Source organism: Diadema antillarum, unplaced genomic scaffold (genome assembly GCF_040938485.1).
Source record: "Diadema antillarum isolate AM-2024a unplaced genomic scaffold, OU_Dant_1.0 seq00000430_RagTag, whole genome shotgun sequence".
NCBI lineage: Eukaryota > Metazoa > Echinodermata > Echinoidea > Diadematoida > Diadematidae > Diadema > Diadema antillarum.
The window spans coordinates 531,325-556,699 of record NW_027271411.1 but is presented as its reverse complement, the minus strand read 5'-3'; the positions used below and the strand labels follow the sequence as shown (position 1 = coordinate 556,699).

Sequence of the window (25,375 nt, the reverse complement as noted above, 5' to 3'; positions counted from 1 at the left end):
CTGCATGCATCCAGCTGCAAACACCACACATGCTTATGTTAGAATATAGCCAGTCTACACTTTGTGTACACTGTATGTGCGTATGCAGGGTGCACTTTACTACCACTGACACACTGAACCCAGTGATTTCAAAGCAATATTGCATTGGACATACACATACATTGTATCATTAACCCGTTGAGGACGAGTCCCGAGTATACTCGGGCAGGTGTCTATGGGAAATGCGTGTTGTAGCAAAATCAAACCGTCCTCAACGGGTTAAGATGCCCAGCTGTAAACAAACAAAAATTGCATGCAGAATTAAATGCCATCAATCAATTCTTGGTTTTCTCTTCACAGAAAGTCATACGACCATGCTACAGATATCTCATTGCATCGCTTTTAAAGCATATAAGGAGATAAACAAAAGTATTCCACAACCCAGCAGTTCCCTTTAAAATCAATCTCAACATACCCTTGGTACGGTCTACACATTTTGTATGTTGGCACTGCAAAAAAGACATGAACTGAACAGTTCCATGACATTGTTCCTGAAACAATTGCTCCCATGAAATATCTGCATGCTAAGCCAAACATAAACTCTACCCACAAACATAATGCTAACCGTTATCCTAATCATAATCCCCACATCAAACAAAACTTATAACCCTGTAACAACCCTAACCCTAACCCCAAGTCCTTGCAGAAAAAAAGAAAATAAGACCAGAACAAATGTCACAAGAGTAAATGTCGTGTCACTGATTTGAACACATCCTTGGTTATTTGTGAAGTATAATCATGTCTTTGGAGGGAGAACCAAATCATTTGTACACACACGCAAACACACACACTGAAGGGAAATCAATCACTGTCCATATTGAAAAGAAAATCATGAAAAATGCATTCAATCTGAGAGTCTCTAAAATCACAAAACTCATGAGGCACATTTCCTTTTAAAAATTTTCTGCAACAAGAAGACAATGTCACTCTTGCTCAACAACGTCCCTTGATACTATGTCCAAGTACTGAACCACAGGAATCTGGGACAAGACAATGGTGCTGGTTGCCTCATCCTGTTCATTTATGGTAACCTGCACAGGCTGGAGATTGGAGTCATGGTCATGGATCTGAATCTCCTGCGTGTGCATCTGAATGTGAGGTTGGTACTGGACAATGGTTTCTTCCACCAGCTGGGGTTCGCTGTTCTGGAGCTGGATGAGTTGCCAGGCAATGTCCGGTTGGGCATGGGTTTGCTTGTGGGCCTCCATTTCCTGCTCTACCTTGAACATTTTCCCACACGTCTCACACATGTAGGGGCAGTCCTTCCAGTGGCCGAATTTATGCTTTTCGATGTACCGCTTGTTGGGGGTGGTGAAGGGGCAATGTGTGCAGGAGAAAAGGGGGCGTGTGTCCTTCTTGTGGACCTCCAGGATGTGCCGCTTGATGTTCGTCTTCCAGTGCGTCTTGAACGCACACTCAGGGCATTGGTACGTGTCTCGCTCCATGGCGTGGATGCCCTCGTGCCGTCGAAGGATCTTCTTCGTCTTGTACGTTTTCCCGCAGACGCGGCAAGCGTAGGGCCTGTCCTCCGAGTGAACGACCATGTGCTCCATGATAGCTCGTTTGTCATTGCATGTTTTCCCGCACTCGTCACACTTGTACACCTGCCGACCAGGCGGGCAACCGCGTCTCGTGTGCTTCATGAGTTCCTTGTATGTTTTGAACACTCTAACACACAATTGACAGGTGCGACTGCTTGGGTCCGAATAGTGTTTCTCCAAGTGGGCCCGGAACTCATCAGATTCTTTGGTGGAGAAATCGCACAGTTTGCATGTTTTCCTGTTCTTCCTCTTGGGTACTCCTTGCTCTTGCTTCTTTCCTTTCTTCTTCTTCTTACTCTTCTTTGAGCGCTTGTTCTCCTTGTCCTCCCTCTGCTGGGCCTTGCCATCTTGGCCGGCTGCCTGCACACTGATGTCGCTGTTCGTTTGCAAAATCTGCAGGATGGTCTTTTCGATTTGTTCGTTCTCCGCAACCTGTCGGGCCAGCGCGAAATCTGAGCTTCCGTCTTCTTTGAGATCACTGTCCACAATATCGTCTGCATTCACAACCTGGGCGTCTCCCTCCGTTGCTGTGGGCAATGTGGCTTCCACCTTGGACTCTGGCGGTGACTCTGTTAAGTCGTCTGGATGCACTGTGTGCAGGTGGGTGGCCATTAGGCTCTTGTGAGTGGAGGAGTAGTCATTGCACAGCTTGCAGCAGTAGACTTCCACCGTGTACACAGCCAGGTGCTTCTTCAGGTTCGTCCACTGTTCCTCCTCCATGATCATCATCTGCTGGATTGGTACAGGGCTTGGCTGGAAGAGTAAACAAAAACAATTCTTTTTTCATAAAATTTTATCAGCTTAAAAAAACATTTTGAAAATATAAACGCTACTGTTGAAAAATTATGTTACATACACCTGGACGTGATAAAGTCTGAAAAAGAAGTGGAAAATCTAGAAAACAATTTGGATCTTCCATAAATAACCTTGAAAGTAAAGTTAACTAATGTATTTACTTTGTGTAAATTCTGGTTTTAAACAACATTTTTTTTTTCTTTTAATTTGTCAGATTCTCAGCTAGGGGGTTCTGGGGTCCTTGTACAATGTATAGGCCTACATTGTCACCCTAGTGATTATGCCTGCCAAGTTTGAGTGACAAATTTGACCATGTGTTTCCAAGAAGAAAAAAATGTGATAATTTGGCCCAAATTTGGTCATTCCCCCCCCCCCCCCCCCCCCACACACACACACACACGCACGCAAAGCTCAATGCTGGAAGTACCATGATCAGAAACTGCACTAATCAACTTACTCATATAGTGCTAACTTAGCTTTAGTAAACTTCTGGTTTTAAGAATATTTGTAAAGATTATTTGTAAAAATTTGGGGGGCTTTGTCTCCACCCCCCCCCCCCCCCTTGGGCATTGTTTCTACACTCCAGCGATAACAACTTTCAAGTTTGATAAAAATCTGTGTAAAAACATGCATTCTCAAGAAGAAGATGAAAATGTAGAATCAGCCCCAATTTGCCCCCCCCCCCATCCCCAGATCTGCCAAAAACAAACTTGAAACTATGGTCATCAATCTTACATAGATAGCACAAACTTAGCTTATCACTTACCGTACAGTTTGTGAGAAGATGATTTACGAAGATTCTTTGACAAACCTGAAATCACAGTCACCAATCTCACTTAATATTCATAGGACAAGATTAGCTTTGTAAAGAATTGTTACGGTACTTTTGGCTTTGTCTGTCTTTCCCCCACCCTTTGTGCTCCAGAGGGCCCCAGGTGGGCAATGGTGCCCATTTTAACAAATTATCGATAACCATAGCTATAACACCTGCCAAATTTGATGAAAATATGCATTTTCAAGATGAAAATTTCAAATTTTGGCCTCAATTTGAACCCCCCACAGGACCAAAAGGCCTCTGCTTCTGGTTCCAAGATTCCTTTGTTTGTCTGTTTGTACTTTTTTTTTTGGGGGGGGGGAAGGGGTGGGGAGGGGCATGCTGCCCAATTGAATAAATTGAGACCCCATTCCCCTAGGGATGCTATCTGCCAAGTTGAACAAAAAACCACCATTGGGTTCTAAAGGAAAAAAAAATGAATAAAAAGGTAAAAAGGCTATACGCATGATGCACAATGGATGTACATGTTAATGAGCCTACGGCTCAGGTAAGCTAAAAAAGGCCTTTCAAACATGCAAAATGTTTGCTATGCAGTAGAGAACTAAAAGCGCCTGTGTACATCAATTTCAACAAAGTTTACAAGCAACACATAATGACAATACTGCAGATTTTACAGCTCAGAGAGGGTATTGTGGTCAAGGAAACATTCCTATTCCTACACCATGGCTCGACACTAACTTTTTTGTTTGGTGGCCCGATGGGGCCACCAAAATCCTAAATTTCAAATTTTTGGTGGCCCTAGAGAAAAATTTGGTGTCCCGAAAAAAAACCCAATAAAAAACATGTAAAGTCCTTTTTTTTAATGAGTCAAATATTTAAGATTTATGATAGTAAGAATTAGAAGTCGGACATATCTACTCATAAATAAACTTCAACAAACTTGCAACACTCACTCTCAGGCATTCATTCAGTCCTTTTCATCCATCCTTTGAACAAATTTAACTGCTAATTTCCGGCGCAAAAAGTTACGAATTTATTGACATACTTTTCAAAAAATTTTGGTGGCCCGAGGCGGGCCACCAAATTTGCCCTTTTTTGAAATTTGGTGGCCCGACTTTCATTTTTGGTGGCCCCGGGCCACCGGGCCACCGTTAGTGTCGAGCCCTGCCTACACTACAGTAGGCCCATGATAGCTGCAGCACCCCCACAAGTCCTGCAACCCCTGGCCTTACTTGCAAGGTGTGGAATACACTTTATGTCTAATTGATGGCAAATTGAACAACAAAAAAAAAAATATGCATACCATAGCGTCAACAACAGCAGTTTGTGAATTATTAAGGGTCATTACAATATTGGTCAATGAAGAAGAGATTTTAATACATTCTGCTGGGCTGGCGGAATGGGGCGGGGGCTTGCCCTCCCCCCCCCCCCCCCCTCCTCCACACACACACACTTCTTTAGGATAATACATTGAAACAAATATGGTCTACAAAATGACAATAATCCCCCCCAAAAAAAAAAAAAATAAATAAATAAATAATAATAATAATAATAATAATAATAATAAATAAAAAATGAATAAATAAATATAAAATATATAAATAGAAAATGAATAAATAAACATAAAATATATAAATAAAATAAAATTAAATAGAATAAAAAAATAGAAAATACAAAAAAGGACATAAAATAAAATCACCCCAGAAATGGCACCCCCCCCCCCAAAAAAAAAAAGAAAGGAAAACAAACAACAACAAAACAGACAGCATCTGTGCGGGTATAGGCCTAAGGCCTTTCTTTGTTTTGTTTTTGTTTTTGTTTTTTTTTGGGGGGGGGGTATTTCTATTTTTAGTATTTTTTATTTTTCATATTATGAAAATTACATCTATTATCATTTTTTTTTCTTCTTTTTTTTTTGCTTTTCAGCTGAAGAAACCCAGAAGTAAGTGGTAGTTAGTAGAAAGATGCACTGAGCCTCTGAGGGCCTTTTTTCTTTTTTCCTTGTTAGCTGATGAAACCTAACGTTAGAAGTAGGACCAGAAATATAAACCAGATAGAATTTTATACTGCCAACCAGAGAATCAGACTGCAGATCTTGAGATAGAGTCCAACGTTAGAACCAACAATGAACAATTCTAAAATTCTAAAAAGTCAACAGCAATGTGTTTCATTGGGTTTTGGGCTTTTGCAACTAAATCAGTGACGCTCTGAATGGAAGTGATGTTCTCAAGACTCGTGAACATGCCATCAAAATTTCACCAATATATAGCAGTTCAGCATAGACAACACTTTACAGTGCAAACACTACACATTTCTGGGTAATCCTGGAGCTGGGCCCTGTCCTATACTATAACACACACAACATTGCAAATTAACGGCTGTGTGGCGTCGGCACGCAGCATCGTTTGTTGACCAAACTTAGGTGAAGGTCAGGTAAACTTTAACGTGAACATGTGAATAAACTTTATGGATATTTACCCATATTCCGCAATCTCTAATCGACTGCGAACTAGCTTGCACACAGCAATATATCAGTGGACAGCCGTTTCCTTTACGAAGTCTACTCTATGATACACGGTTTTTCGAAGCCCAACGTAAACGTAAAACACATATTTCGGCTCGGCATGCAACAGTAAGCTACGCTGCTGCACTCTTATGAGCGTTCCGCCATCCATATCCGAAGGGGAGGTAGGCAGGCAGGCTCAACAAGGCAGTTTTGCATCGTGTGTACAACGTGTAAAGACACGGTCATTCGAAGGCTTACTCATTACTACTAGCTACGGTCGGTCTGTACTCATACGATGAAAGGCATTACTTTATAACCAAAATCAAACGAACAGAAATAGTCCAGATTATTATTTCTGGATTATCAGGCAGCCTAGCAGACGCCTTTTTATTTTTCTATGGCAAATACTTACGGAGATCGCTGCTACTCCCACAAATTTCGCTCACTCTATTTTGCTAACGCAACGGCCGAAGGGAAGGGGGAAGCTACATAAATCTACGCAGGCGCAGTGTTGAACAGCTGCCCAGCGTTGATTTGCTGATATCCATATTCGTCACTTCCGTCGTTCATGTGAGGGAATCAGCGAAGCTCACGGAGCATGAGCTCGCATCTGAACATATCCCTTTCAAGAACTGAGAACTTGTGAAAAATGCAAGAAAAATTTTGTAGGAGATGAATTTCATTATCATATACTCGAATGTCTATGAAGAAAAGAGGAAATTGTTAGTTAAAAGGTATTATTTTGAAAATCTATCCACCTTCATTGCCTCAAATTCAAGAGATTTTTTTATTACCGGTATATGTATGATGTAATATATTTTGTGCACATCGATTTATACTTTTGATATCTAGGAATTTGTAGATTAGTTCATCTTCCCATGACAAACGGGACATATGTACTTTTGCGTTTTTCATTAATTTATTTTTGTTACTGTTGTTAATACTTGTTGCTAGTTGATGTTATAGTTATTGTTATTATTGTTATATAATGGAATGTCATGAGGAATTCCGTGGGACAATGGAAATCACTTTATGTCCATAATACGTCAGGGATCACTCGAAGATTTTGGAGTGATCCCTGACGTTACTCCAAAATGAGTGAAAATGAACATTTTCACTCATTTTGGAGTGACTTCAGGATCACTCGAAGATTTTGGAGTGATCCCTGACGTCACTCCAAAATGAGTGAAAATGAACATTTTCACTCAAAATTCACTCCAATTTCACTCGAAATTCACTCTTTTTTGTATTCACTCTTTTAAGAGTGAATATTTTCACTCGATTTTTTTTAGAGAGTAATTGTACCGTGTGCCTATATATCTCCAGAATTATAGAAGCGCATGGATTGAGCTCTATATGCTTTATGCGGATGACACCCAAATATATTTGTCGTTAGGATCCTCGGCATCAACAAGCATGACAAGAAGTTTTCCTTCTCCCCTGTGTCTTCTTACATTGTTGCATTGTTAAGAAAAAATTAATATGCTCAAAGTCAGTGCCCAAGAGACTGAACTTTAGACATACTATATAAATGCAAACTATCTAACAAATCATTATCATCATTTCTAATCAATCCCGTTCCTCGTGCTATTCACCGAGAGCCTTCAATGCCCCCAAACGAGATATTGTCGACAGAGCCCAAGACGGGTTGGTAATTCACACAGTGTGAGAAAGCAGTCAAGCCGCGGCCATATTCCCTTTCCACGGTCAACTATACATATGCCATCGAACAATGAAAATATCGATCGGGGCGATGTATGAATAGAACGTGCCCTGATGGGCTCACCAACTCTTTTGTTCTACACAAAAGAGGCACCTGAATGGGGTCAGCGAAAGCAAAAACTTATAATGAGCTCAGCCTTGATCACTATGATTAAACGCAATCTATACTTTGGAAAAGAGGTGAATAATATTGCGATTCACGACGTTTTCTAAAAAGAAATAAAACAGATATCAATGGAAGATAATCTTTTCTGGACAACACAGATAGGCCTTAACATAATTTTATATGGATTAAGGCCATGTGATGTCTGCGGTTTACTCTTGTCTGCATTTTGGGACCCATGGTTAAGGTCCTAAGGTTCGTGTATATCAGTTGACCCCATGGGAACCTTCAGACTCCCCCAACTAATACATGTATGTGCATCTCAGATCGGTGATTTTCAAATCTGAAAATGCAAAACCTCCCTCGTTCTGTTGTACAGGTCTTTTGTATAATATAGACTTATTTAATTCACATTAATATTGATATATTTCCGAACTACTTTATCAAGAGTGCGGGAGGGGATATCTCCTTAAATCTACCCTTTCCCCGCTTGGTTCCTCTCCAAAGATTTAGTACACTTTTGGGTTTGACATTTTCACACATTCCATGTCTTTACGAGGTACATCTAGCTACATGTAGTTAGGAGCATATTGTGTTTCATATTTCATTTTAATTGTGCATAAGTAACACCCCTTCGACACCCTCCCCATGCAGCCAGCCATGCAGCTATAATAAATCCCTTAGACTCCCTTGGGTTTTCTGCACCTTTATGATTGCAATTCAACGATCAAGTTTAACTTTGGTGGAATACATGAACAGGGCCGGCGGAACCGGGAAGGGGGGGGCGCTCCCCCCCCCCCCGAATATATTTGTTGCACCGTACAAAGGAAATACATAAGGTGTCACCACTTTGGCCCTTCCACCCTGTTAGCTCATGAAACCCGGAAGTGCCCCCCCCCCCTCCCCACTTTTGATTTCGTAAAGAGGTGGCGCCTATACAAAATTAAAGGGACCGGGGCGTACGCACCCCTCCCCCCAATTTCTTATTTCTTTTTATTTCTGTTGTTTTAACAAAAAATAAAGGGGGGCGCGCGCCCGGTGCGCTCCCCCTGGATCCGCCACTGGGAGTCCTTCATGTATTGATTATTCCACCAAACCAAATTTCTAATATTTTCTTTGAATAATGTCATAAACTGTAATAATTTTCTCATCCAGCGATGGTGGTACCGAAACTTTGAACATTAATAATTTTTTAATGGATCATTCAATTTTTCCGCTTCTATAAAAATTCGTATGGCAATCGAAATTCCCTCTCATTCTATCAAGTGAAACTCACGACGCGAGTAGGTTCGTTTTTCGTAGCTAGGTACATCCTGTACTAGGTCCGGCTTCATGAGGGCGCTTTTGCACTGCGTTCAATTTTGGGAATTCCCGTGTTTTACGGTCGCGGTCGCAGGTGTCCCTTTCACCAGAATTAACCTCAACTCAAGTTCGTAAGTATTGATAGTGTAAAGACACGCACAGTAATGATCCTACCAATACCCATACTGGTAACGTACCAATTATCGTGCCGTAGGTCCATGTTTCCAAGAAAATCTTCATAATTATTTACGGCGAACGTATCGTGACGAAAACTGGCAACGGTATACAATAGTCCCATTTATGTGTATTCATGTTGCTATCGTTCTTATTGGGCGATGTGTGTTTGACGTTTGTGTTGTGTGTGCTGTCAGTGACAGTGGGCATCTACAAAACAAAAACAAAAACAAAAAAATTATGTACAGGGAGGATCTATAATAGGTGCATTCGAGCGCTCTCCTAAAGCGAACCGTACCGTACCATACCCGCGCCAGAGGAGCGCTCGATTGCTCCTAAAGTGTACATGCCGTACCGTACTGTCCCTGTACCGAGCCAAAAAGTGGACCACTTCCCGATTGGCTCAAAAAACAAAAACAAAAACATAAATTACCCAAAGTGTACCAAAAGTTCGCTGTAATGTATGTGCGTATCATGCGCATACGTCACAATGCAAAGACGTCATTCTCTTTGTTCAGGACAGCTGTAAGTAGTTCAAGCTTCGGGTGAATGACATTCTTGCTACAAAAATGTGTGACCTTTTCCAAAAATAACGTGAGGTACGCTTTCTCAACAGAGCGCTTGAATGCTCCAAATCTGGCACAGTATGGTACGGTACGCTTTGGTTCAGTTTGATTTGGTTTGCTGTAGAGCACTCAAATGCACCCAAAGTGTATAGTATGTATAATGTAACCAGGAGATTGGTTTGCTTTAAAAGTATACTAAAGGCCCAACTTTTCATCAAGCTGACAATCTTAAAGCTAACTTTGTGATGTTTTGATTTTTTTTTTTTTTTAGCAAACAGATAATTTGTGTAAATTTTAAATTTATTAATATCAGTGTTCGGATATGGTGAGGGTGTAAAATGAATTTGATAGTGAAGAAAAATCTTAATTCCTTTTGTGATGTCATTCCTACCCACTGCGACTTTAAAACTAGAGGTAGAAGTTATAAGAAATATCACTAAAATGTTCTGTTTTGTTTCTTTCCTTGCCAGGTAACAGCAAATTCATGATGAAGTTCTGCATTACTACCTCGTTGCTAACGAGGCATTTCTCCTCAGCACTTCTGAGAAGTTCCCAGAGCAGCTCAATGTACATTAGAGCAGTCTCAGTGCCAAGCAGCTATCCCAGTCCTACAAGACCTCTCTGGAATGAAGTCAGATCAGTCGTCCATCATACAAGAATTGGTCGAGATGAATCAACAACAGCTGCCACAATTTTTCCTAAACCTTTGGTTATTGGATGTGACATTAACAATGACTGGAATGGAAGAAGGTGTTCCAGTGAAGCCGTTAGCCGCAAACGCATTGTGCCAAATAAGAAGAGCATGGATTTTCTAGCTAGTCTCGGTATTGATTGTGACAAACTCCAGAAACTACGGCCCACGGTGCTCAAGCAGGATGCGTATAGTCTCAAACAGCATGTAGACCTTCTCAGGGGGCTAGGTCTGGATGATCCAGATATTATCAATATCATCTACAAGGATGCATCGTTTCTGAGGAAGGATGTCAAGTTGGTCCAGGAACTGGTGGATTACCTGGTGACTGTTGGACTCAGGGTGGAACAGCTTGCAAACATCTTCCAGCGAGCGCCTCGCTTCTACAGCACACCAGAGACAGTCATTGGCAACATAGAATACATGAAGTACCTGGAAGTTACTGACAAGAACATATGCTACACCTTAGTATACACCCCATCCTTGTTTTATCGAGTACAGAATGGCGTGGAGCGTGTAGCCTCTTATCTTAAACAGGTCATGACGGAAGAGAAGTTTGTTGGGGATCAGAATAGGGTCATCCGATACGTCATGCGCAATGACCCGACTCTGTTTGTACGCCAGGTCTCAGAACTGGAGACCAACGTCAAATTTTTGAGGAAGTTTGGCTTTTCGGGAGAGGACCTGATCTCGGTCATTCGATACTGCCCGAGTTCCATCCGGATCGGGACCGAATTCTTGCAGTCGCGATGTGAGTACCTCCAGAAGCGGCTGGTGCTGAGCAATGAGAAATTGAAGGACCTTGTCCGCAGGCATCCACAGCTGCTTCATGCCAGCGTGGAGACGATACAGAGCCACATTGACCTTGTCCTTGAACTCGGTTTCACAGTAGAGGACATCATCCGGACACCCAGGATATTTGCAAGGAGTATTGATTTGATAAAGAAACGGCACAAAGAGCTTACAGCCGTCGGCTATGAGCCAAAACTTAATTCTTTCATTCTCTCCAAAGAGAAGCACGAACTGATTCTACTGAAATTCAAGTTAAAAAAGCGCAGAGAGGATAGAGAGAAGGAAAAGGCAGTGGATCAAAAGCCCACATGATTGGTGCGAGATTATGGTGTTGTCAAAACAACTGTTATGATCAACTGCACTAGACACAAACACAAATGTGCTCAAATATGAAAGAGAGCATCCATTGGATTGTGTGTGTCCATTTAGTATGTGTGCTTAGAATTAATGCTATTATAAACTCTTCTGGTTGGTGATGTACACTTCATGCTTCTATTTTTTCTCTGTCAGCTTTACAGATGTTATTTGTCAAAAGCTCAGATGTGGCTGTACTATGTAAAAAAAAATATCAACTTGGTATTGTTGCCTGAGGTTTCTTGAGGACTTAATAACAAATCTAACAGAGCAGAAAGATGTTTAGCAAATATGAAATGATTCCAGCATTTCATCTTACTACTGAGAATATAATTAATGATCCTGAGCACAAAATAGATTGCTGTACAATGGATCTTAAAAACATTTATTTTCTCTTTAGTTGACCATTCTAAAATATTTACTGTATTATATTTACAGTATTTACTAATAAATTCAAACATGAAATATCTTGCAATAGAAAAGCATTACAAATTACTCTGCTCAACTAAAGCATTACCAATAGGATAGCAAGCAAATAGTTTTGGACATTGAATTTTGCAGAAATTTCTCATCAATGATTTAAAAAAAAAAAATTCTTTCTGAAATTGGTCCAGTGCAAGGATTAATCTCGGAAGAGTTTCCGCTTTTTCTTTTACCCACTTTTCCTTTTTTGTTGATGCAGGTCATTATACACGGTATGCTCCTGTTTATTGAAAACTCTTGATGGAACCTGTTGGTGCAAGTCTTCAATGACTCTCGAACATTTCTTTACCTCACTTATCAATGTCAGTGTTTTTTGTTTAATTTTTTTGAGCAAATTTGGCCAGTTTGAATCTTGCCTTATCTGAGAAGTTTGTATAATCCAACATTTAAACACACTATAAATTGATTATTGTTTCATGCATCTTGTGTAAAATGCATGCTATCTTCTCTGCATCACACTGGGCACTATGCATGGATGGTACAAGTGTATATGTGACCGTGCATCACAAAGCCAGCAAAAAGTCTCACCCCCTGATTTTACATGAGGACTCAAAAAAGGTGAAACAGGTCAACCAAGACAGTCTTGAGTTTCTCGTGTTTTCTTAAAGAGCTATTCTTCTTTTACATTATTCCTAAGTTTGGGATCATAAAATGAATCGGAAAGTGTGTTTTCAGCAGTTTTTCTACAACCCTTTTTTGTGGAGTAGTGTGATCAGGTATGTCTTAGAGGCCCCTTTTCATATCCTTTGCACACTCTTCACTTTCAACTATGATAACTTTTGAAAGCAAAATGCTACTGCTTTGAAAGTTGACATTAATCATGGACAGAATGTGTTAATAAAGCATGCTTAATTTCAGCTTTATCTGATAATCCTTTCATTGTTGTTGCTCCTGTGGTTAACATCCATTCATCGCACAGTTCTCACGGCTTAGTAAAGATTAAGTGCTTGAATAGACCCTTTACTTCAGAGCCTCTTTTCTCAGTTCACACTTTTCCACTTGTGCATTCTTACTAACATTTGAATTGAGTTATCATTTTTAAGCTTAGAGTCTGCTCTTTCAGAATTTGCCCTTAACTAAAAATTAATGCCTGGCGACTTTTTGTTGGTTTTGTGATGCAGGGTCACATATGTCATGGTGTAATATTCATTACCCTGTGTTGCTTATCTAGTGTTAGCACTGGTCTTACAGAGTGCCTTGTCATTGATACACATATACCACAGTCAGAGATGCCGATTGTTTCTTTCTTTGCACTATTTTTTTTTTCTTCTTCGTCTTCTATTTTTTGGGGGGCCAAAATACTGCAGGTTTCATGGAATATACTGTCTTTCCCCAAAATGGCATTACCACACATGTCTATTGCATTAAAGGAAAAATGTTGTTTCCACCAAAAATATGCATTTTCAGGCCTCAGAATGCTGCAATACTCCTTACCAGACTGGCATCGATACACAGCATTTCAAGCAAGCCACTGAAACACCTCCTTTTTTTAGTTAGACATTTATAGATATAAGACATTTTTGTCCAAACATGTTGACAGTTGGACAGAAGTAAAATGAATGATCTCATGACTTACATTAAATCTTATCTTCTTTTGTGAGTCAAAAAATAAATAAATCAAGGCAGCAGATTGAGTAGAAGGTAGAACAGCAGACTGAGATCAAAATTTTACAGGTCAAAGTGTGAAATTACAGACTGAAATTTCAGTTCATGCAGTCTACTGCACTATGTCAGTGATGTATGTACAATTTTATTTTATTTGGGTTAATTTCTTCCTTCAAGCATGTTGATGTTGTGTTATGTGGATATTGATTCACTGTATTCAGGACAGAATGATAGTAAACCTATCTTCTGGCTGGTATAACCTTATGAATAGTTGGCTGAAATATTATAGTATGAAATGTCATATATTCATGACATGATGATGTGAATAGGTCAACATGTCTACTTTGTTGTCAAGTCTAGATGTTACAGTGCAATGTTTCTGATTTCCCAGACCCTAGAAGTGAACATCTCAGATGCAGGGCTGCATTTCAGATCAAATTCATTGCCCCATGATCTTCAATTTAGGTTACATTATTTCAGTGGAATCATTTCAGGTTTCAGGACTTAGTAGGTACGTAACGTAGTCTACCGTATTTGATTTTGAGGAAATTTAGATGTGTAATGTAAAATGTGTGAATACATCATGACAAAGGCAGCATGCAAATAATGTGAAATGAAAATTAAAATTAACCCATCAGCACCTAGAGTCTGAAATGGCTGTACACTTTGCACAGAGTCCACCAGCTTTCCATAGACAATGGGTCAAATGTCATATTCCATTGCAAACATCACAGAGTTTTGCATGGTTGAAGAATAATGTCTCCCAACATCATGTACATCTGTATGAAATCTTAGAGTAATACGTCTCAGAGTTGTTGCTGTTTTTTTTAATGAAAATTAGCCCCATGTCACTTGAGAATACGCTCCCCTTTTGTACTGAGAAAAACTTTTTGAATTTTTCGAGGTCCGAATGCACATTTTTGTCTAAATTCACTGGAAGAATTGTTTCTCTGTCCATCACGAAGAAGATTCCGGTTTTATTGTGAGGAACAGTCTGAATTTATCTTACCTCTATAGTATACCAGTTTATGAAAGGAACCTGTTTTCAGGGTTGCAAATGGGGCACACTGACTAATAAAGGAAGATTATGAGTGTATCTCATGTTTTGACAGTGGACAGGAACAGCCCTTCCCATGTTTTTGTTGCATGTATGCATAGGTCTTCAGTATACAGGGAGTGCTTGACCTTGACCTTGAAAGATGTGCTTTAAGTGTCTGGCTGTGTACATTGCTGCATGGCAGTGCAATAACAAATCCAATGTTTTGATTTGTACATGTATGAATTATACTGCTGTAAGTGCATTCAGCATGCTGAGTTCATCTATAGGCATTTGAAGCAGACACTACCCTTTGTGGTGTACTCCATTATGTTCAAGAATGATTTTGTTCATTTTTTTCTTCCATTTTGTAATGCTCTAGTCTCTTTTATTGTCTGAGATACAAGTAACAGGAGACAACACTGCTGGCAAGTAAATGTGAAGCATTGAAAATTGAATACATAGAGCAGAACCAAAGGCTGTGTGAAAAATATTGCTTTCCTGTATTGGTTTTGCATAATATTTTGCTACAATATATTTTCAGAGCCTAGTTTCATCAAATGTCTTGAATGCTGCATGTACAGTACTGTATGAAATGTTATTGCCAAGGACCATGATTTTTTTCATTATGATTAAACAAGAAAGAAACATAGTTTGCTTCATTTGCCACTCATATATCTTATATATTTTGTAATTTTGATGATGTTATGTATTCCTATGCAGCAGAAAAATGAGCAATGAAATAAGGGAGTACGTGTATTATATGTTTGTGTGTTGAGAGCAGATTCATAATTATATCCTTTAAAGGGACTGTACAGTACTGGTTGAGGTAGGGATTCATGTTTTGAACATTCCTAAGTGAGATAATGAAAAGCCTTCTATGAAATATGAAAGAGCATGTGATTTTAAGAAGGATTCAACGTTTATTTGATAAAAATTGGTTTAAAAATGGCTGAGATATCCAAAAAAGTGCTAATAATAAAAGGCGACATGCCCCAACTTTATTAGTATCTCTTTGTTTCACCTTGTTTTTGGATATCTCAGCCATTTCAAAACCGATTTTCATCGAATAAACTTTTGATACCCCTTAGAACCACATGCTCTTTGACATCTCATAGAGTGGTTTCTGAATATCTCACAAAACGTTAAAAGCTAAATCTTCACCTCGACCAGAACTGTACACACCCTTTAAAAGGAAGTTTCCCAAACAAACATAGATAACTGATTCAGTGGATGCAAAAATATGGGGAAACTTGGTTAAAGTGTAAGGAAAATCAAAGAGTCTCATCAAAAGTCACGGCTTTTTATATAATATATAAAAAGTCATCACTTTTCATGAGACTCTGATATATATATATACATAGATATGTATTGTTGACTGGGTGTGCTGCCCTCTCCAGTTAAGAACTCTACAACAATATATTAGTAAGTAAAGTTACAATAGTGGAACACTATACAGATAAAAACAAACAAGCAAACACCCCACAATTTTTTTTTTTGTTTTTGTTTTGTTTTTTTGTCCTTGCACAAAATGTACGCAAGTATTCCCCCGACCTTTTACTACGATACACTGAGAAAAATTGAAGAGTTTGTTCACCAAAACCGATAAGTCCATTTTTGAAGATATGGAAGTATGGTCTGTGTCATAGTACAAAATTTGATACCTTTTGAATGACATATTGGTCACTACATATAAAGGTACATTTTGAAGTTATGGTCAAAAGAAGCAAACAATTTCTTATTCTCTTTATTTTTCTTGACCTTTAATTGCAAATATCTCCATTTGGTAAATATGGACTTATCGGTTTTTGCGAACAAACTCTTCAATTGCAATCCCCCGATGTTACTGCCGATTTAACAGGAATAGCGCCACCTTGTGGTCGAATCTGAAAATGCATACAGCATCTCACTAGTATAATAGGCAGTACAGACTCCACATATAAAGAGAAGAGAGGACTTGGCTAACGGAAACGGGCAGGGATGCTGTGATTGTGACCCGGGGGAGGCGCACAATCTTTCAACCTCCTACTTCTGCTTTTCCCACTTTGTACCGCCTTTCCACCTTTTCACCTTTTCTGCTCGGTAATCATGTAAGGATGTAGAACAGACAGGCAGTGAAGAATTCATCGTGTTGACCTTCATTGATGCTCGATCGTGTCTCAAGTGTTCAAGTGTAGAAAATAGTGAGTCAGACGTGAAACGATGCATTAAAGAACACGGTGGACAATACCACAGCACAGTTACTTGATCGTGATTCGCTGCAAGTTTGTGAGTACCGTACCGTGCCAGAACAGCGCAAGTGTGTACAGAGCATCAGTGTGTGTGATGATCGGATGATGAAGTGTGAATGGAAGTGGAAATCGGGAGACGGATCGGCGGAAGAGTGGCGTGACAAGAAAGAGCCAACCCAAGATTACACAAAGTGCCCGGGTATCATACATTACAGCATATAAGAGTCAGTAGCAATAACCAGCAGCTACATTTCAGTTGAAAGATTGCCTCGTTTGGAGAATGAGACTGTGTAGTGACAGAACTGATTGGGTGGAAACAGTGAGTCTCAACATGAACTGGAACAGAGGCGACTTCAGTGGATACAGTGAAGTAATTAAACCAGTCCTACCAAGTACAAGTATGGCTAGTTAGACATCTAGATTTAGTCTTGGAATATGAATGATGAAAGGAAAGAAAGTCTAACTCTTTCAATGTAAGGCCAGGACTGGTCTAGTAGGCCTACCTGCAATCGGTACTAACGTTAAAGTGACAGTGTCTTGGAACAGATCTGCAATGAAGGCCAGGACTAAGTATTAAAGTGAAGGAGTCTTGGAACGGATCTGCAAGAAAGGCCAGGACTAAGTACTCTAACGTTAGTCTCTACGAAGGAGTCTTGGAACAGATCTGCTACTGCTAGTACTTAAGGCCAGGACTAGATCTAAGTACTTTATTAAAGTACAATGAGTCTTGGAACAGATCTGCAAGTATACAGCATTACAGGCCAGGACTAAATGCTAAAGTGAAGGAGTCTTGGGACAGATCTGCTACTGCTAGTACTTAAGGCCAGGACTAGATCTAAGTACCAGGGTACTTAAAGTACAATGAGTCTTGGAACAGATCTGCAAGTATACAGGCCAGGACTAAATGCTAAAGTGAAGGAGTCTTGGATTTGGAACAGATCTGAGTAAACACAAGGCCAGGACTTTACTGAGTATAGTCGTGGAACAGATCTGCAAGTAAAAGGCCAAGACTATATTAGCAAATAGATGTCGACACAAGGCCACATTGACTAGTACCTAGTCTATGGTGGAAGAATCTTGGACTGGAAGACTAAAAGGAGAAGAGGTCTGGAAATAGATCTTATATTAATGTGAGAGTACTGTTATACCCAGTCCGAACTGGATATTGACTGCAATTGGATAGAAAGTGGTCTTACTCTTACAACTCCATGGTAGTATGGACTTTGGACCGTCTGGATCTTAGTGTTGGAGGACCAACTGTTTGTAGAGCCTTGGAATAAGGAAGGATCTAGAGCTCTACAGCTTACGAGCAGTCATAAACAAGGCTAGGACTAATACAGTACACAAATTGCTTTGGTACCAGTACAGCTGGAAGCCAGCTTGGACTAGACCTACAGTCGACAGTCTAGTACCGGTATTGAAGATAGTAGGAGGACCAAAGCAGCATAGTCTTGGATGATATTTTAAGCAAGGCCAGGACTACAGAAATCCTGAAGGACATTACTTGCAAACATTACAGTGTAAATGCAAGGCCAGGATTAAACAAGTTTTGGATAAGACTTGATGAAGCAGTACCAGGACTAAGAGTGAAACAGGCTGGAAGCAAGCAGCAAGTTTCAAGGTTTAGTTCACGTTTGCTTATTTGGGAGCAAAGTGACTTCAGATAGCCATTTGTAAAGATGGATGAGCAGACGTCGGATGATTATCCAATGTATCATCAAGACCCATACATGCCTCAACCATCGAGTCCACTCAGGACACCAGAGAGCTTAGAAACAGGCTTTTCAAGAATGCAGCCACTTAATATGCATGCAAATGGAAACGCACATGAGGAAATGTCAGCACCAGCTAGTGCTGCAGGAATGGAAAATGCAGCAATGTTGTCATTTCTACAGCAACAGAATCAGCTGATGAGGATGCTTGTTGAGCAAAACATGAAGGCCTCTCTGCCACAAAAGCAGGTGAAACCATTCACAGGAGACCCACTACATTACCACTCCTTCGTGCGAGCATTCGAACATACCATCGAAGCTAAGACTTACAGTGACTCTGATCGGCTGTATTATTTGGACCAATACACATTGGGGGAAGCCAATGCCATCGTGAAAAGCTGCATGTACGGCCAAGACCAGACTGTGGCCTACAGAAAGGCAAAAGATTTGCTGCGAAGGAAATTTGGCAATAGGCAGCTCATCGTAGAGACAATGATGATGAAAGCAGTGCAATGGCCTGACATCAAACCAGAAGATGGAGAAGAACTTCATCGCTTCTCGATTTTCGTAACCGAGCTGCACAATCTTGCAAGGGACCTCAACATGGAGTCAGAGGTCAACCACTCTCACAACATAAGGCTGATCATTGGAAAGCTCCCATACAAGCTGAGGGATAAATGGAGAAATCGAGCAGATGACATCCAAGAGGAGAAGCAAGGCAACATAACCTTTGATGATGTGGTGTCATTCATCGCCAAGCAAGCAAGGATTGCAACGAATCCGGTGTATGGGAATCTGAAGTACCAGGCTAAACCACCAGCAAAATTCGTAGGCACAGGCAAGGTGTCTGCAAGTGCAGGCAAATCAAGTTTCAGCACATCAGCGATGCCTGCAGCAAAAGCAGAGAGCAAGAAGGAAGTGTGCTTGTTCTGCAGCAGAGGGACACATGCTCTGGCTGATTGCACATTGCTCGCATCCAAGCCATATGAAGACCGCCTGTCATTTTGCAAAAAAGAAGGTCTGTGCTTTAGCTGTCTTCAAGGTGCTGCCCACTTTGCAAGAAATTGCAAGAGGAGATTGAAGTGCAGCATTTGTAGCAAACAACACCCAACAGTGCTGCATAGGGAGTTTAAGGTGGATCAACCTAAAAGGGAGAACAACTCGGCTGGCACTCAGCAGCAAGCTATAGAACCAGAGGCTTCTGCCACTATTACACAGCAGCCACAACAGAATAGTGAGAACAAAAATCAAGCGGTGGCATCAAACACAATTAAGTGCAGCTTAAACACAAGTTCACCAGGAAATGACACCTTGCCAGGCATTGTGCCTGTCAGAGTACGCTCACGAAGGACAGGCGTGTGCACAGAGACATATGCGTTCATCGACTCTGGCAGTAACGCGGTCTTCTGTACAGAAAAGCTGGCAACAACGTTGAATGTGCAAGGCAAGACGATCAACCTCCACATGTCTACCATGACAGACGAAAAGATTACAACCAGCCAAGTGTTGAGAGACCTAGAGGTTATGGATATGCAAGGACGCAACATCATACGACTGCCAGAAGTTTACTCACAACAGTACATACCAGTAGACAAGGAAGACATTCCTAGGCAAGAGGATGTGCAGAAGTGGCACTATCTGCAGAACATCGAAATGCCTTCCTTAGCAGAAGAGGCGCACGTTGGATTGCTAATAGGAAGCAATGTTCCGAGGGCAATGGAGCCATTAGAGGTGATAAGCAGTGAAGTTCCAAATGGGCCCTTTGCATGCAGAACAGTTCTTGGATGGCTGGTGTACGGTGTATCGAGGGATGGAGCTAAAGGAAACAAAATCCAGTCTCACAGAGTGAAGGCTAAGGCCGACATTGACCAGCAGTTTGAAAGGCTGTTCAATCAAGATTTCAATGAAAGGATCATTGATGACAAGGAAGAGAAGTCACAGGAAGACTTAATCTTCATCAAGAAGGTAGAGCAGTCGATGAAGCTGGAAGATGGTCATTATGAGATAGCTCTTCCCTTCCGTAGAGACGATGTGAAGTTGCCAAATAACAAACTTCAAGCAATGCAGCGAGCAGGCCATTTGAAGAGAAGGTTTGAACGACAAGCAGACTTCAAAAGGGAATACACAGACTTTGTAGACTTCATGATGAAGAAAGAGTACATGGAGAAAGTACCTGAGGAAGAAATACAAAGAAATGATGGAAGAGTGTGGTATCTTCCCCATCATGGTGTGGTACATCCTCAAAAAGGGAAGCTGCGGGTCGTCTTTGATTGCTCAGCTGAGTATGGAGACTTCTCTCTCAATAGGGAGCTGCTACAGGGGCCGGATCTTGCAAACAAGTTGTTTGGAGTATTGACCAGATTTCGTCAAGACAGAGTGGCAATGCAAGCAGACATAGAGGGCATGTTCTCACAGATCCGTGTACCTAAAAGAGACAGAGACATGTTGAGATTTCTGTGGTGGGAGAACGGCGACATTGAGCGACCTTTGACAGAGCACAGAATGAAGGTACACGTCTTCGGTGCTGTATCATCACCATCATGTGCCAACTTTGCCTTGAAAAGAGCAGCACAGGACCAGACAGGTAGCTTCTCAGATGAGGTCATTCGTACTGTGCATCGAAACTTCTACGTCGATGACTGTTTGTGCTCAACGCAGAGTGTACAGGAGGCTGAGAAATTGGTGTCAGACTTGACAGAGATCTGCAGAGGAAGGGGATTTCGTCTGACGAAGTGGCTATGCAATGAGCCAGAGTTGCTAGCCAAGATCCCAGTGGAGGAAAGAGCAAAGAGTGTTCGAGACTTGAGCTTAGATGTCAAGAATGAGATCAATGAGAAGGCACTGGGTATTGTGTGGTCTACAAATGAAGATACGCTGGGTGTGACGATCAATCTGAAGGACAAACCTGAGACAAGAAGAGGGATTTTATCCACTGTGAGCTCTGTGTATGATCCCATAGGATGTGTAGCACCAGTTGTGTTGCCAGCCAAACAGTTGCTCCAAGTGCTATGTAGATCTCGGTTGGGCTGGGACGCCAAGATTGCACCGGACTTGCTGAGGAAATGGCACACCTGGAAGACCGAACTACCAAGGCTGATGGAGTTCAAGATGGCAAGATGCTTGAAACCGCCAGATTTTGAGCCAGAGTCAGTCACCCTGCATCATTTCTGTGATGCCAGTGAAAAAGGCTATGGCAGCGTCACATATCTGCGATGGAAAAATGCAGAAAGAGTACAGGTGAAGTTTGTGACGAGCAAAGCTAGAGTTGCACCACTGAAGGAGGTGTCTATTCCTAGAATGGAATTGACAGCAGCAACTGTAGCGGTCAGGGTTGACCACATGATCAAGCAAGAGCTTGACATCTTGGTAGATGAGACCTTCTTCTGGACTGATAGTATGACTGTTCTTGGCTACATAAATAACGACACGTCACGATTCAAGACATTCGTAGCGAACAGGGTGGCAGTGATTCGAGATGGATCCAAACCAAACCAGTGGAGGTATGTGGAGTCTTCACTTAATCCTGCCGACATGTGTTCAAGAGGAATCGAAGCGAATAAGTTTCTGCAGTCAGATGTCTGGAAGGAAGGCCCAGAGTTCCTCCAAACACCAGATGAGGAGTGGCTGACAAGAAGCGAAGTCTCGCCAAGCAATCTGCATGTTGAATTGGAATTGAAGAAAACATGCCTTGCCACGGAAGTGACCAAAGAGGAAACTTCAAATCCCACAAGCGAACTTATCCATCACTACTCAGACTGGATGAGACTGAAAAGGGCAGTGTGCTGGTTGAGGCGATTTGTGAAATGGATGAGTCAGAAGAAGGAGCAGACCACTTCTCAAGATGAATCCCTGAAAGGGAGACTGACACTTCAGGAAATGCAAGCTGCAGAAGCAAAGATTGTGGGTTTTGCCCAGAGTGAAGCATTCCCATGTGAAATTGAGGGACTACAGAACGAAGGCTCAATCCAAACAGCAAGTAAAGGAGAACGGAAAACACGAGTGAAAAGAACAAGTCCTATCTATAGACTTGACCCAGAGCTGGATGAGGGCCTGCTGAGAGTTGGAGGAAGGCTGAGTCGAGGTTCACTTCCCATGAATGTGAAACATCCTGTAATTCTCCCTAAGAAGAGTCATGTGTCAAAGTTGATCCTAGAACACATACACAAGATGTCAGGGCACAGTGGGAGAAACTACGTACTGGCTCGACTTCACCAGAACTACTGGATGCCAAGTGCAAATTCTGCCGTCCGGAAGATAACGGGGACCTGTATCCAATGCAGACGTAACCGAGCAAAGGTTCTTCAGCAGAAGATGGCAGACTTACCAGCTGACAGAATCAAGCCCGATGATCCTCCATTCACAAGGGTAGGTGTCGATTTCTTTGGCCCACTGGATGTGAAGAGAGGACGTTCAGTTGTGAAAAGATATGGTGTGATGTTCACATGCCTTGCAGTCAGAGCAGTGCATATCGAGAAGGCTGACAGTCTCAGTACAGATTCATGCATCGCAGCCATTAGAAGGTTCATTGCACGGAGAGGTGCAGTGCACGTAATGAGATCTGACAATGGCACTAATCTGGTTGGAGCAAAAAGAGAACTGAAACGAGAGATAGATGCATGGAATCAAGCACAGATCAACGATGCACTGCTGCAACACAACATACAGTGGAGCTGCAATCCTCCCAGGGGCTCACATCATGGCGGCGTCTGGGAACGACAGATACGCACGGTGAGAGAGTTGCTGTTTAACCTTGTAAAGCAGCAGACACTAGATGACGAAGGTTTGCAGACACTCCTTTGCGAAGCAGAAGCCATCATTAATGGGAGGCCCATTACCAAGGTGTCAGATGACCCAACTGATTTAGAAGCATTAACTCCAAACCATCTGCTTCTAATGAAGTCACAACCACAACTACCACCAACGGTGACCCGAGAGACTGATGTGTATGCCAGACGAAGATGGCGTCAGGTGCAGTACATGTCAGATCTGTTCTGGCGCAGATGGACGAAAGAATATCTTCCCCAGTTGCAGCAGAGGCAGAAGTGGGTGGAGCCACAACGCAATCTCCAGGTTGGTGACTTGGTGCTGCTGGTGGACCAGACATTGCCACGAAACACCTGGTTGCTGGGGAGAGTGACGCGCACACTACCAGATGCTGAGGGCTACGTTCGCAGCGTAGAAGTGAAGACAAAGTTGGGTGCTTATACGCGGCCTATCAGCAAGTTGTGCCTTTTGTTGGAAGGAGATGTGTAATTAGTTGTGGGATCCTGAATTTTGTGAATTATTTTGTGCATATGATGTGGTGCGAGCCAAGCGCCGCCACAAATAGATTTGATATTGAAGTTGGACCACAGCTGTATGTTTTTGGAGCATCAAGCAGAATGGCATGACGTTGACATGGAGCGTGTATGCAGCAGGATCAGTTATGCAGCAATACAACAATTTGCAAATCGCGTCTTGAAATAGTGTGAACATGGTAGCTTGCTTCAAATGTATTAGCAAATGTGTAGTAGCTGTGGTGCGAGCCAAGCGCCGCCACATTTTTAGTTCACCATGATTTTGTGATCACCGGGTATGTGCCATCTCGCATTCAGCAAAGTTTGCTCAAGTCAAGTGCATGATAAGGACACTCCGAACCGTGTGACGCACACTGAACATATGTGGAAACAACAAATTAATGGAACTCAAAGAAAATTGGACATGTTAGATATACAGACAGAGACTGTAACAAGCTGACTGTATAAGCTTCAAGCGATAGTGGACTTCATGGCCGCAGTTGCATGAAGAGTATTAATATAAATGGTTGCATTTGTTATGTTTAAGCTGAAATAACAGTGGTCAGACATACAATGATCCACTCATAACAGAGAAAATTCTGGTGTGTAACACAAGGTAAAGGCAGGTGTGTTATTTGTTACACATTTGTATTGTATTTTGAGTCACAAGGTGATTATGAAAAGGAGTGCTTCACCAGTTGACCACTAGAAACATATTTTGATGCTTAAAAGAAGATTTTTTTTCTTTTAAACTAGTGAATATCTCTCATGATACTGCATCATATGGAGGTGTTAAAGTATGTGTGCTTTTGGAGATGATATTCAGAAAATAATAAAAGCTCCAATTGTAATTTTGCTCTTTTGTGAAGAGTAATAATTTGCCAAAAATGGTACCAGTATATGAGATTAGAGTAATTACATGTACACATTACATGTTATAGCAGTGAACATATTCAGTTCAGAAGCAAACTGAAAGTTTGATTTTTTGACAAGAGACTCCTAGTAATATGTCTTTGGATATATTTTGTTTGATTTATGCTCACTTTAGTGTGTGAGTCATTTGGTGTAATGCTTTATGACATAATGGAACAGTTCAAAGGATACTGTATGATATTACATGTTTTTATGTTATGTTTTGGAGACACAAGTCTGATTCAAGATTCAAGATGGAATATAAGAGGTTTGGTACAGATGTACAAAGAGAAATATTCCCAAATCAGTCAAGGTGTTAACCATAGAATTTGGTATGCAAACCATTGGCTTTGGTGTAGTATGGTTTTGGAAAAGTGTGAAGACAAAAGTGCACTTTGTAATTGCAAGTGTATTGCATTGTATTCCCATTTTATGGGGAGTTGTTGCAGTTTTCTAGTACAAGATAAAGTTTAAACAGGGTTTTGTGAGATCACAAAGTCAGAACAAGAGAGATGGAAGCAGTGGTATACTATCAAGGTATATTTTATGGTTTCAGAATCAAACAACCAAGTGGTGATTTGTTGTTCTGATGCTGTTTGCTTTATGCTATTATTGAGGTACAACATGGTACATAAATGTCATTAATAGTGAATGTGTATGCAAATATGTTCATCGGGTGATAATGTTTGTAGATTTGGTGTTGACAGGTGTTGGTAGAAGAGAATCGAAAGTGTAAAAAGCCAAAGGAGGATTCAAATGC

The 25,375-nt window shown here is 41.2% G+C and overlaps 3 protein-coding genes across 4 annotated transcripts; 2 read left to right on the top strand and 1 right to left on the bottom strand.

The window, feature by feature from the left end:
* Nucleotides 1-272: 272 nt before the first annotated feature.
* On the bottom strand, nucleotides 273-6,136 carry LOC139732532 (uncharacterized). Of its 2 annotated transcripts, none has more exons than XM_071643386.1 (2): nucleotides 6,069-6,136; nucleotides 273-2,333 (listed from the first exon to the last, which is right to left on the bottom strand). In XM_071643386.1, the coding sequence occupies exon 2, from the start codon at nucleotides 2,307-2,309 to the stop codon at nucleotides 963-965; it is 1,347 nt and encodes a 448-aa protein (XP_071499487.1). In that variant the 5' UTR covers nucleotides 2,310-2,333; nucleotides 6,069-6,136; the 3' UTR covers nucleotides 273-962. The 2 variants fall into 2 exon arrangements, with proteins under 2 accessions (XP_071499487.1, XP_071499486.1); XM_071643385.1 differs by lacking the exon at nucleotides 6,069-6,136 and adding an exon at nucleotides 5,629-5,742.
* Nucleotides 6,137-8,867: 2,731 nt separating this feature from the next.
* Nucleotides 8,868-11,367, top strand: LOC139732533 (transcription termination factor 1, mitochondrial-like). The gene is made up of 2 exons (XM_071643387.1): nucleotides 8,868-8,914; nucleotides 9,994-11,367. The coding sequence occupies exon 2, from the start codon at nucleotides 10,008-10,010 to the stop codon at nucleotides 11,316-11,318; it is 1,311 nt and encodes a 436-aa protein (XP_071499488.1). The 5' UTR covers nucleotides 8,868-8,914; nucleotides 9,994-10,007; the 3' UTR covers nucleotides 11,319-11,367.
* Nucleotides 11,368-18,394: 7,027 nt separating this feature from the next.
* Nucleotides 18,395-23,680, top strand: LOC139732525 (uncharacterized). Its single transcript, XM_071643380.1, has one exon. The coding sequence runs from the start codon at nucleotides 18,395-18,397 to the stop codon at nucleotides 23,678-23,680; it is 5,286 nt and encodes a 1,761-aa protein (XP_071499481.1).
* Nucleotides 23,681-25,375: the final 1,695 nt, after the last annotated feature.